Below are 13,024 nucleotides of genomic sequence, written 5' to 3' on the forward strand. Positions count from 1 at the left end.
CCGGAAATATTCAAGACCAGGTTGGATGGGGCACCTACCCATCCAACCTGATCTTGAATAAACTGAGTAAACTGGTCCAGTTGACGACGTCCCATTCATTGCAGAAGGCTGGGACTAGGTGACCTTCAGAGATCCCTTCCAAACTGAACCATTCCATGATTCTATGATTCTAAGTGTTAAAAGAGCTCAGGTGCTGTTGTATTTAGGGAGCAGTTGAATAAGGCTTTCCAGGGTCATCCTTCTTCACTCACCTCACTGAATTTTACCACCAGTCTACTTGAAACATAGGCAGTTTTTTTACTAGTGTTTTTCCTTGAGAATTGGCTCAAGATCATGTAGCAGTATAACATGAGAATTCTAGTAATTTTCTTAGCAGTCTTAAATGGGAAAAAAAAATCCATTGAAGCTTGTTTTCACAAAAATAAAGCTCAATAGGACCGACTTTCAGTCTCACATCTAAATATCCTGACTTATGAATATACACAGAATGTTGTATTTGTATTCTAAGACAATTGTTATGTTATTTTCTCTATGTAATTCTTCTCTTCTTAGTGGTATCATTAAAATAATCGAAGATTGTTTTCTATTGTTTATAAATGGACTGTTATTATCTATTCATTTATGACAAGGTGACAGTATTTACTTATCTAGTTTGCAGATAAGCACTACATAGTCTGTTTTTTGTGTTTATTTGGAGAAGTGGGGTTGGAGGAAGGCTCCAAGTCTGCTTTGGTCTAACTGCTATTTTCTAGGTCAGTGAGATGCAGCAAGAAGAGAAAGGTTGTGCTGTCTCACAGAACAGCTGAGCATGTGCAATGGGCACGCATATGTGGGGGAGGCAGACAAGGAAGAGAATCCTGCGAGTGGGAGGCTTTTACAAGAAGCTGAGATTGGGAGATTGCTGAAAAGGGGGTATATATGTTGCTGGGCCTCAGAGGTGATGGAAGAAACTTCCAAGAGGCACAGGGGAGACTACAGTTTGCTGAAACACTGGAATTAGTTGACTTGTTGGACTGAAAATGTAAAAACAGATATTCTTCACAGATTTAGAGTAGGCAAGTACAGATCTGTTTATGAATCCTTATAATTTCTCTACCGTGAAGATGCATTTAGGAATCCTTATCATTCCCCTACTGTCTCTAAGACAAAGCAATTAAAGAGTTAAATGTTTTTGGTTTATAATGTAATAGGTGTCTTTGAGATCCTTTACCTTTTTAGTATCTTTACATAACCCCGTTTAAGGGAAAGCGCTGAAATATCTACCTCAAAGCTATGACTAACTTGATACATCATTATTAACTTGAAAACTTGCCCTGGAGCTGGTTTTGTATGCAACCTTTTAGTTACACGCACGTGGTAAGCTCCCCTGCCTCTATTACCAATCCCAGTCTATCCTAAAATCCCCTCAGAAGGCCCGAGACCAGCCAGAGTGGGCACTGGCAGCCTGGCGATTGCCCTGGAGGCAGCCACAGGCCCGCATCCCAAACGGTGCACTGCCAAACACGCCCGGGCAGGCTGTGCTAGGCAGTCTGCAATCCGTCGGTGAGGCTGAGCGTGCCATGCTTGCGGCCATCTCGGAAACAGCTCTGGACTGCAGCGGGGCTGCCCGTGTGTCACGTTCATGCTGACTTAGAAACTAGCACAGCGTTGACAAAATTTGGTTGAAGGCACAGCTTGGTTTTGGGACATCCCAGAATGATGGCTCGAGATGCTGCAACTGGATGAAATATCCCTCCAACAGCAGCCTGTCTTGAGGGGTAGAAAACAGCGCTGGGCAAGACAGCAGGGTTTGATTCGAAGGTGTTGGCATCCTTCCGCTGCTTGCCCCGGTGTTCTCCGAACACGGCGGGGGCATTCCCTGGGGTCAGCAGCGCGAGTCACCAACTGGTGACATGGTCACCGTCTCCAGCGGGCAGAGAGGCTGCAGGGCCCCCAAGAGCTCCGAGTTCCCCTGCCCCCGCTGGGCCACCAGCCGTAACCGTGGAGGAACCCGGAGGGCAATCAGGCCCTTCACAGGGATGAGCCGGTGCTCGCCCTGCAACGCCGGCGTTCCGCCGGTGCCCGAGGCCGCATCTCCCACAGCCTCGCCCGCCGCCAAGCGCGGGGCCCGCGGGGCCCGTCCGGACCGTGCCGGGCGATCACGGGGCCGCGGCGGGGCCGGGCGGGGGCGGCGCCCCGTCCTTGCCTGTGAGAGCGAGCGGTGACGGCCGGCGCTGGCGGGCTGGTGCGCAGGCGGGGAAGCTGCGTGCCGCGGTCGGAAGGGAGGGGAGCGGAGGAAGGGAAGGGACGGGAAGGGGTGGCCGCGCCGGGCACAGCATGGCTGCCAAGGTAAGGCACCGCCGCCGGCGGGCGGGCAGGCGGCGGGCGGCGGCGGGGAAGGGGCCGCGGCGGGGCGGTTGCCGGGCTTGACCTCGGGCCTGTCCTTGACGAAGCCCGGCGGTGGCGCCTCCTCCTCGGGGCTCTGCGGCCGCTCGCCGCCGGCCCCAGGGGAGCGGGCAGTGGGCAGCGGGCGGCCCCCCGGCCGGTGGGGCTGGGTGCCAGCTCGGCGAGGATCCGCACCTGCCCGCGCCGGGAGCAGCGGGCCTGCGCTCCGCTTGCGATGCATCATCGGTATGAATGACACTGCGCGGCGCCTCCCGCGGTCGGTGCCGCTGGGTCGGTGCCGGTGCCGGTGCCGGGGTCGGTGCCGGTGTCGCTCTCCCCGGCGCGGCCCCGCACTGCCCCGCCGGGCACCTGTGCCTTGGCCCGGCCGCGGCTCCGCCAAGCGCAGTTGGGCCCAGTAGTGCCTCAGTGAGAGCCCCACCATGCACCTTCTTTCACAACGTACAGATGCATAAATACATACGTACACTCATGTTATACATGCGGACACACACACCGGTTTAGACGAGAGGATGCAGCGGGTTCTTGGGACGGCGGCTGGTGGGTCCCGGAGTGGGCACGGATATTGGCCCTGTCCTGCTTGCAGGCCTTAGTGTGATGGTCTTTTTTTGCTTTTTCTCCCATTTTCTCCATGTACCTATTTTTACCTTCTGTTTTCACATTTGGTTATAATTTCCAACCATTTTTATGTCTCAGTGCTCTCCTATGAGGTTGATACCTGCTATTTAGACTTTTTTGCAGATCAGAAGAATAAACAAATTGAAATACTTTATTTAATTGCCTAAAATATACTCCCACCCCAGAAGAAAAATTTGCAATTAGCTGGATCAAGTCCATATCGAATGGCAGATAAAATTAGATGTAGTGTTGCTGTTTCAAAACTTACTACTTTCATTAGGTTTCGTATTTGAATACTGACACTTTAAAAAGAAAATACTCCATGTCCTTCTTATATTGAAGTCAGTGATGAAACTTACGTTGAGGAAACATCAGAAAACAAAGCTTCCCCCAAACAACTCAAAGCAGCACATGGCTCAGTGTGGCTGGAATTGTGTGCTCCTTTATTTCAGCTCGTCTAGAGCAGAGCTGCTTTGGTCAGCACCTTTCTCAATAAGAACTTAGGTTATCTGAACTGCGTGCTGTTTTAATGGATTGAGCAATATTTGATTTCTCATTGCTAGCATGTATTGGAACAGTCATCCCCAAATCTTGTGTTCGCTATTTGTGAATCTCAGCTGCCCTGTCTAGCTTTTTTTAAAATTTTTGATTGCCCACTGGTCCACACACACAACATATCAGTTACTTCTTACCAAACCATTGGCTTTTAAAGATTTAAAAGTCTTTCATTCTCTGAATTTTTGAACCTTTTACTTATTTTCTCTTCTCCAAGCAGTGGTTTGTATTCTGCAATCCATTTGAACCTATAGTAGTTACATATACTCAAAAAATACTGTATATGTAGTTAGTGTTTGTCTAATTGGGTAGACACGTGTGCTCCATGCTACACATTTGCATGGTGCCCTTTTTCTTTCAGCTAGATTTCTTACACAGTTCAGATCCCCAAAATCTACACAATTATATGTTAGAAAGACTCAGCACTTTAAGAGACACTTAACTGAATATTGTACATTTCGGGTTACATCAGGCTTGGCAGAGAGATACCCAATAAAATGAATAATGGCTTAATCCTCATGTCATATGCATTCTTGGTGCATTGCAAGGCAGAGGTACAGCTCTTTGTACCCCAGGGTGTACAGTCCTCACATAGCTTTCAAGGAAGGCTTCTGGTTGTAAGCCTAAATGCGTTCTGAGAGACTTATGTTAGAAACAAACGAACTGTAACTCTGAGCAGCTAGAATGGATTAATTATTACATTACCTTGTTAGACTTCAAGGGGGTTTTTGTCTTCAGTTGAAACAGTTAAACACAGGTGAATTTCTATTTTTATTGAGGTCAGTTGCAAAATGCAAGTAGCATTTTGTACTTTAAGGGTACCATTTCAGCTTAGGTTCTGCAAGCACACATATGAATAACTTTGCCACGGAAAGAGCTTCTGGGCCTGAAGTTACTCACGTGTGCTTGCAGGCATGGGCCTTGGTTTGTGTTCTAACTTCCTCACTGATGCATCTCAGTAATGTTTGCCTTTTTCACCTCAGCCAAACAATGGACTGGTGAGTTAAATGCTTTTTCTAAAATTTCTTTAGTACTTTTTCCTTGCCAGTGTCCTGCATGACCGCTTCCTTTAATTTTTTAATTATACCCTTTTAGGCATAGAGTCTTTGGGATTGAATGTAATTGGTCTTTGCTTGCAAGATTTCAAATGTTGACATTTTAAGCAGACTCTAGGAATTCAGTCTCTCAAAACGAAAACCCAAATGGAATACTGTTAAGGCTGCATAGTTAAGCACTCAGGTATCAAGAAATGGGCACTACAGCCCCATTTAGTTTCCTTTGTTGTATATAGCTCAATGTTTGCAACTTATACAATATTTTAAACAATGAATATTGACATCAGTGTGTTTTCTTAAACTTTGAAAACATTTTCTGAAACTGCTTTGGGAAAACTACACTGTAAATTATATTAGCACAAATTGCCAGTAAAAACCAGAGGTGAGATTTCCCGGTAGATTTTTACCCCATTGGTAACTAAATTACTGTCCTGGGTACTGGCTGCTTTTTCTGCATTGTGCAAAAAAAAGAGGCTATGTGGAACCTCTTCATGGTAATGCACGTACAAAGCACTAATGTTTTTCATAGTGTGTCCTGCTTATTTCTTCATTTTGAGTGTTTAACAATGCAATCACAATGTTGTTTTTCTGCCCTTTAGCCATATAGTTCTACAGAGAATTTATATAGTCTAGCTAATGCCCCTTGCCACTCACCTGGTGTGTATTTTACAGCAAAATTAAATGTTTGTGTTGAGTGAATGTCAGTTACCCTTGATCCCTATTCCGCTACACAGTTCTGGGCATAACTGTTGTCTTATGCATGTGCAAAGTGTGACTTGCTGTCTTTTTAAAGTTCTACTGCTTGGTAAAATATGAACATATTTTCAGTGGGAGGTTCTAAGGTATGTCTCAATGAGACTTCTTTCTGTAGCTGATTTTGCCTTTGCTACTGTGCTACTTTGTCTGTTCAACTTAAGGTCAGAAACTGACATTTATAATGGGAGCTAGTATACATAATATTTTTAAACTTTATATTTCATAACCACTAAGCTACATTCAAAACAGTTAAAAATTGCATTAGTGAAAATTCCAAACTCAAATAATTTTGGTAGATAAATCAAAGCCTAGAAAACTGTAAAAACAGTGGCTTAGCATGGAAGCACTTGAACACCATTAAACTTTATCTCTGCTATGGATAGCATTGAATATGCTATGGATAGCAGGGAATAAACTTCAATAATTGTATGAACTGCATAATTCCTGTATCACTATACAGGAGTTGATTTTTAAATACTGTGGAATATCTCTGTTTCTAATGTAATTGGTTTTTTGTGTGTCATGTGTGAACTTTTATCCATGGGGCACATATTGGTTGCCCATACTACCCAGACTGTATAAACTATTTTAAAATTATTGTCTTACGAGCAAAGTGAACACAAATACTGCATGCTAAAAAAGCTAGGTGTAAAATGACTGTTCAAGAGAAGGCATGAACCTTACATCAGTACCCGATGGGACTGCTTGCATGCTTAATTTTAAGTGCATGTGTAAGTCTTTCGAAGAACAAATGCCTGACTGTCAGAACTAAATCAATAATGTAACAAAAAGAGATTTGTTGATGACTTATGGGACAATATTTGGGATAGTTCCAATGCAAGGTAAAGAAAATTGGTTATGCAATTTTCATGTATTTAACTTTTTTTTTTTTAATTCTCTTTTCTCTTGTGTTTTTCTGAAACTGTTTATTATGGAAGCTGTACCAGTGGAGTTAAATGTTGTTTCTGGTTACTGCCACATTTACCTTTAAAGTCCTAAACCTTGTCATACCAAAAATAGTTAGTCCCCAGTCACAGGCTCCTTTTATTTCTTGGTGTTACTGTAGTCAGACATCTCACACTGAACATCCCAGTCCTGCAAGATGCATCACCTCAGCTGTATTATCTGGAGTTCTGTGAGGGATTGATGCCACTGGCCCTGCCTCTACGAACCTTTTTGTCTGCAGAAGCGATTCAATGCCTGTCCTGGAGAATGTGAATTAGTGAGGTTTGGGTAAGCAGTGGTTGAAATGCAGGCACCATTGCAATGCAATTCTAAATAAATGGGATTGCAAACAATCCTGAAAATATTAGATGCTGGCACAACCATGCCACTTTGATTATTTTGCTGCCATGCACACCCAGTGTGTCCCTTTGTGCATCATACAGTTCCACTGTGCCTCTTTGTTCAGCTCCTTCTCCCGTGCTCCTCTCTCCTGTGCTAGCAGTAGCGTGGGATGTGCCTGGGAACAGACTGAATTCGTTCTTCTTGCCCTCAGTTGTGCCATTCTTCCCTTCCTCCAGCAAAATGGAAGAGAAGAATTGCATTGCATTGGACATGGATTTGTTGGGCCCTCAGAAAAGAAGAGGTGAGGGATTCTGGCATCATGATGTGTCCATGAAAGGAGTGGAGTCCATTGTGGACAGGCTCCAGCCACTCAGTGAGATCAGTTTTTGAGAGGAAAGTGGTTGGTGAGTAAGGAAAGAGCAATCTGTTTCTCTGAAGCACCACTGAGTGTGTGTACTATAGATTTAATAGTGTCATGGCACTTAATGGTACCACGATAATTTTTTTGGATATGATAGCATTATGTAATATCCATGTGGAAAGTCCTGTTGCTAGTCTGTACAGGTCCAGCAGTGCTTGCTCATGCATAGTTATTTTGGATCTGTGCAGAAATATGTAAATTCTTAAAAACTGTATGTATCATAAGACTCTTCTTTCCACTTTCCTCTCAGAAAAAAAACATGTATTTATGCTGCTTATGACTTATTACTGCATCTTGATTTCTTAAGAGACCAGAATTTGCCTGATAGAGGGACCCTGAATTTGTATGAGTGCTGATAACTTCAGACCTTTTAAGTACAGAGTAGCATGAGCGATGACTGCAGCTGAAACAGAGAAGAAGCCAAGTAATTTACTCCACTGTCCTGCCTGTCATAGTTTATGTGTTTAGTTCTATTTGGTTTCTTTTACTGCATAAATCTTTCCTTATTGTGGTTACCTTCAGGAAGACTGCTTGAGTCCTAGTCTTACAAGGCTCACAGTGTTACAGGGCCCACTGACAAGAATTATCCCAGGAAAGGCACTCATGGAGCAACTCTGATGTGGAAAAAGTGTATACAGTTCTCTTCTGCAGTGGATGCTGAGTTACCCTGAAAAGAAGCTTTACTAGAATGGGAGTTCGGTCTCAATTGAGTTTACCTGTGTCTTTGTACTACTGTTTCCTCTCTGACCCCACCTTTCCTTATCAGAGCAAGGTGGGGGCAATAGGAGGTGGTGAAAGAGGTTGCTTCATGTCTTCAATATGTTAGGTACTGATGCCATCACATGTTGCAACTGCCAGTGGTTTTGGCAAATTTTTGAAACTTGCTTATTTCCATTATGGTGTCCCTGTAAGAGGAATTGCAGGGTGGCTTTGCTTCTTGTATAGCCCAGGAGAGCGCTACTGGACCCAGCAGTTACGTGTATATCTTGTTTTTTGTGATGCCTGCTGAAAAGTATTTAAAGTTATCTGGATTTTATCACACCGGGAAATAATCTCCTCTTTCTATGCAGCTTTGTGTCCCAGGAGGTTAGAGAAGCTCTTCCAAGTGTGCCTCAAACCACGTGTTAAAGGCACTCCTCCTAGAGCTGTAATGTAGACAAGCTTACAGCCCTGAATGATAACAATGTGTCTTCTGACCAGCTTGTTTAGGCCAATATCTATTTTATTTGTTTATGTTGTCCAAGGAGTATGACAAGGAGGTATGTGATACTGTATTTCCTGGAGGATGGCATGAATGTGCTGCTGAATTTTAGCTTCATTTTTGCTTTTGATCTATGGAATTGCCTCTGCTTTGGCTGTAGAATGGCTTTACCATACTGAATAGAGCCTGTGTGTTTGTATGGTGCCAAACCTAAACTTGCATAAGGCCTCTAGGCACTACTTGACTCTGCTAATCATGCTGTTTTGCTTTAGCTACAACATAATCTTCAGGAACAGAGCAACTGATGTTTTATGGTGCTAAATAACTATGGCTAGTAAAATGTAAGGTTGGGTATTTTCTGGTGCATTCTCTTTCTGGAAAGTATCTGTATCTCAGTCATTTGCAGAGAGACAAAGAGGTCCTTACAAAAATACTCTATATTCAGTTGCTTTGGAATAAAGCAATTTCAGCTGAAGCTGTGTTAAAACACTTAAAGGAACACTGTAAATGCATTTTTCATAAGTTTTTAAAATAATGTCATGCTATTTACAAGATCTTAGAAACATGCAATTGCAATTATATTCTTTACCAAAAATGTTACTTGACCTGAACAAAATCCAGTGTGTTAAAGGATGAAATTGCTCATAAAGAATGGGTTGTTGGCATTTTTCTTTCTCTCTGAAGAGGAAAAAAAGAAACATTTGAGAGAGAGACAGGCAAAGTGAATGCATATACACCAAACTATGTGCTTTTAGATAAGAAACAGAAGAAATACAGCTTGTCGCAGGACTAATCACATTCCTTTTGGTGTATACATGTGAGGTCCCTAACATCAGCTGCTGGATTCATATATCTATGATGTCCTGCATGCCTAGGCAGCTTGCAAGAAGTGTTTTTATGCTGACCAGTATGGTCACTCTTCACATCTCCTTGGAGATCTGCCTTACACTCTGGCCATGTGAAAACCAGTTTAGGCAAAGATGATTTTTAGATGTTCTTTAGATTAACATCATCATGCCTAACTTTTTTACCTACTTGACTTTGGAATTAAGAAACCTACCAGAGGTGTCAGGAATCGGTACCTAAACAGCCGGTGTGCTGAGTAGGGAGCATTTAAGGCAGCCAATGGGAAATGAAGGGATAGGATGGAGAAAAGTCCCAGGAGGATCTTTAAACAGCAAGATTTGCACCTCTGTTTCATGCAGGGCCACTGTGTAGGTATAATGCAACACAAGGACTGAGGGCATGAGGAGTGGGCCAGAACCTGATTCAGTTTCTAGCAATTAGGGTACCCAGCTGGGAGGGGGGAGATTCGGATTCTCTGTTGCCAGCAGTGTTGATGATTTTGCATGAACGATACCTCCAGCTGCCACCGTTTCGGAGGATTGCTGCCTGGTGCTTACTGTCAATGTACATTAGATGTGTTGCATGTGTGGTTGCTGGTTGCTGGGCTCCTGGTTAGTGTGTCTAAAATGTCTCTACATGCTCAAATCAGGGCTGCGGTAGTTCTGGATGTGCACCTTGGTGAAACTTCTAGAATCCTAAAAGCTTAAATCGCATGTGACTTTCTGCTTGTAGAGATGGAATGGTTTTTGCATCATGCTGTGACTGAGGTAGTGGAGCGTGCTAATGGATATGACCCTCAGAGGCTGAGCAAAGTGGAGTTTGCAAATACACAAATACACGTTTTATTTGTAGAGAGCGCACAGAGATGGGCAGGCTTGTGCCCACATAGCTAAACCTTTTAAAAATACTTTTAAAATCTTAATATCATCACTACTTCCATAGCTTTAGGAGCTTAATGGTTCTTTTTTGAAAGCCAAGGCTAGGCTAGACCAAATCTCGGAGACTGGTTCTTTGCCTTCCTCATACTGGGCTGACTGTTTCTCTGCTCTGATGCCAGGGCTGAACTTGCTGTAGCTGTTGTGTTGGTTGGGTTGGTGTGGAGAGGTACCTCTTTGTTTCCTGAACTGCCAGGTCACTGCAGTATTTAAAAGCTGTGGTAGCCATGAAGTTGTGATTTCACTAAGTAATCATTCAGTGGCAAAACTAGGGTAGTGTAAGGGTGCAGGGGTGAATTGGAGTGGATAACTGACTGGGCAAAAAGTGACACAGTTTTTTTTTTCTTTTTAAGTATATATAAATTGGTTTTGTTTGCATCAGATGAGATCAGTTCCTAATATGGTTCACAGCAAAGCAGCTTAAGGAGTTATATGGATGGCACTGAGCACAGGAATACCTTAAACTGGAAACCTGCAAAGGGTTGTTTAGTGTGACCACCATAGAACAATTTACTGCTGTGCATTTATAGATACTTTTGCACTTTCCATTGCTCAGCAGAGAAATAGGAAGGCTGGGTTTTTTACTTTTGGTAAGTGGTTTGTCTTTTGTCAGCCATGGTTCATGCTGGGATAGCCACAGAGATTGTAGGGATTTTTCCCTAAAGGTAGGAGGCGCAGTGCAAGAATGTAGCCATGGGGATGTAACTGTAATATTGCATAGGCAAAATTGTGAGACTGTCATAGGACTAACTGGTCAACTAATTACCCATTAGTTATTTACATGCCAGTGGGCAAAAATTTAAATTGAAAGAATGAAAGTAAAAAATGGAACTGAAACACCAAGAAAGCTTTGTTATAATTCTTCTTTTAAATATTTATACTCTACTCTTTTAAAGTATTTTGTCCCATTTTCTCTATAATGCCTAATACCTGGACTGATAGAAATGTTTTAAAAGGAGTTTTCCGAGTAAGCAGAAGTAGAAAATCAGACTGCCCTTGCAAATGGTTTCTAATGTTGTGTTGTTTTTGTTTTTTAAAAGATGTGTCTCTGATTGGCTTATTTATGTATTCAAATGTGACCTGACTGCTGTAGAAGGAGTAACTGCCACTTGCTTTAGGCAAGTTTGTGGTTGGTTTTGCATTGATTAGTCTAGCTGGTCTCTACATGTTTATCTAACAGTGCTGATCAGCCTTAGCTCAACACCACACACAGAAGATGACTCCAGCCTTAGTCTGTAGGAGTCAGGCAGCTGGTGAAGTTCTAACTCTGTGAAATGAAATCATAACTCTCCAGAAATTTGGGAAATTAAAGGTGGATGACTGTAGTGCTGAAGATGAAGGAACCTTAAGTGCCACACAATAATCTGTGTTTTTTTCCTTTGATTGGTAGTTTCTGAATGATTGATACATATGTGAATTGTTAAGCGCTCTGTCATTTTATGAATTACCCATATTAACATGTATAAAGGTCAAAATGAAAAAGGTCGCTACAGAGAGATTTCATGCATTTGTGGTTTAGGTTACTCTTGTCTTTATGACTTATGACCTCCACATGCCCTTGGTCTTGCTCCCCACCAGCCAGGCCATGTTAGCATCAATAATACTGCTTTATCCCTTTAGCAGAAGACCCAATCTCAAAGGCTCTGGACCAGAGCTGGAGGGAGGGTACTCTGAGAACAGACACCTGAGACCTTTTTTGGGATTTATCTTTGTGTTGGGTTTTTTTGCTGGTTGGGGTTTGGTTTGGATTTTTTTTTAACCCAGATATCATATTTGGAAAACTTGGGCAATCTAAGTTTATTCTAATAAATAGTACTATTGCAACTTGTGATTGTTTTAGTTACTCTAAAATATGTTTCCATTCTTAAGTGACAAATTTTCTTTACTCTGTACATCTCCTTAGTCTTTTCACATTTTTGGCCTTCATACTTTTTATATTTTAGGTGGTTGTGATTTCAGTGAATAGGACAGGTAACCTCTCTTGAAACTGTTAATTCTTGCTCCACCAACTGTCCTTATGAGAGGCGAACACTTTCCAGCCGTATTAGTGCTGTTTGAATTATTACTGCTTCTCTTTGATTAAAATCAGGTGCAAACAATGAAAAAATATGTTAACACTGTATCTTAATGCATACTACTAGATTAATTAAATTTGATGTACTGTGGAGAGAAACACAGACGTATATTCATTCAGACCTGTAAGATCACCTTTTTGTGAAGTACAGTGCTTTGCAGAAAGCTGATAAAGAATGTACTCCAGCACCACTTTGGGTATCTGGGGCAGGATTGTCTGACAGCAAAACAGACTGATCAGGGAGGCAAATAGTTAATGATATGTTGTAATTTGAAGAAGAGTCTTTTAGAAACTGAGCATTTTAAAGCTCATTAAATGCTTTTGACCAGCATATATATGATTCGCTAGAAGCTGCCAGAATACAGAATTAAATTCACCTGCTAAGGTCCAAGTTTTGGGGAGCCAGCAATGATAGTCCTAGAGTTGTAGTTATCTGCAGAACTATTGTTAGATTATATTGAGATTAGCCACAAATTATATAGCTGGAACTTGATTGTGTCTTCTTTTCTAAACAGAAATACCAAAGAAGCGTTTTACTTGAAGGATATTAGCATTACACTTGAAGGGTGTAGTCATTAAATTGTTTTCCAGTCTTCCGGTCCCACTGTGAATCAATCCCATGTGAAGATAATACACCCTGTAACTCTTAAAGTTTAGTTTTTTTAAAAAAAATTCCATCCGTTTAAAAATTTCAAGGCTTTTAAAGGTTATTTTTGCAATTATGGGGACCTCTCAGAAGAGTAATACATGTGCTTTTTACAATTATGATTGTTACGGCCTTGATGATTAGGCTAACTGAAGGATTGCAAAGAGTAAACTTAATTTCAAAGCTAAAATACAGGAGATGTTGTGTAGCTAGATGACCACAGTTATTAGCCAGTCTTATAAATACAC

General features: G+C 42.3%; 1 protein-coding gene across 3 annotated transcripts in view; it reads left to right on the forward strand.

Moving 5' to 3' along the window:
- Positions 1-2,244: 2,244 nt before the first annotated feature.
- The window catches only part of SLC25A13 (solute carrier family 25 member 13), a 103,959-nt gene continuing 93,179 nt past the window's right edge, over positions 2,245-13,024 (forward strand). The window contains exons 1-3 of one of the 3 annotated variants that reach the window (XM_048305127.1): positions 2,302-2,328; positions 4,539-4,553; positions 8,319-8,333. In XM_048305127.1, coding sequence (XP_048161084.1) covers positions 2,317-2,328; positions 4,539-4,553; positions 8,319-8,333 — 42 coding nt within the window. In that variant the 5' untranslated portion in view covers positions 2,302-2,316. Of the gene's footprint in view, positions 2,329-4,538; positions 4,554-8,318; positions 8,334-13,024 lie in introns of all 3 variants that reach the window. The other 2 variants (XM_048305134.1, XM_048305136.1) reach the window with 2 other exon arrangements.

Source organism: Corvus hawaiiensis, chromosome 1 (assembly GCF_020740725.1).
Source record: "Corvus hawaiiensis isolate bCorHaw1 chromosome 1, bCorHaw1.pri.cur, whole genome shotgun sequence".
NCBI lineage: Eukaryota > Metazoa > Chordata > Aves > Passeriformes > Corvidae > Corvus > Corvus hawaiiensis.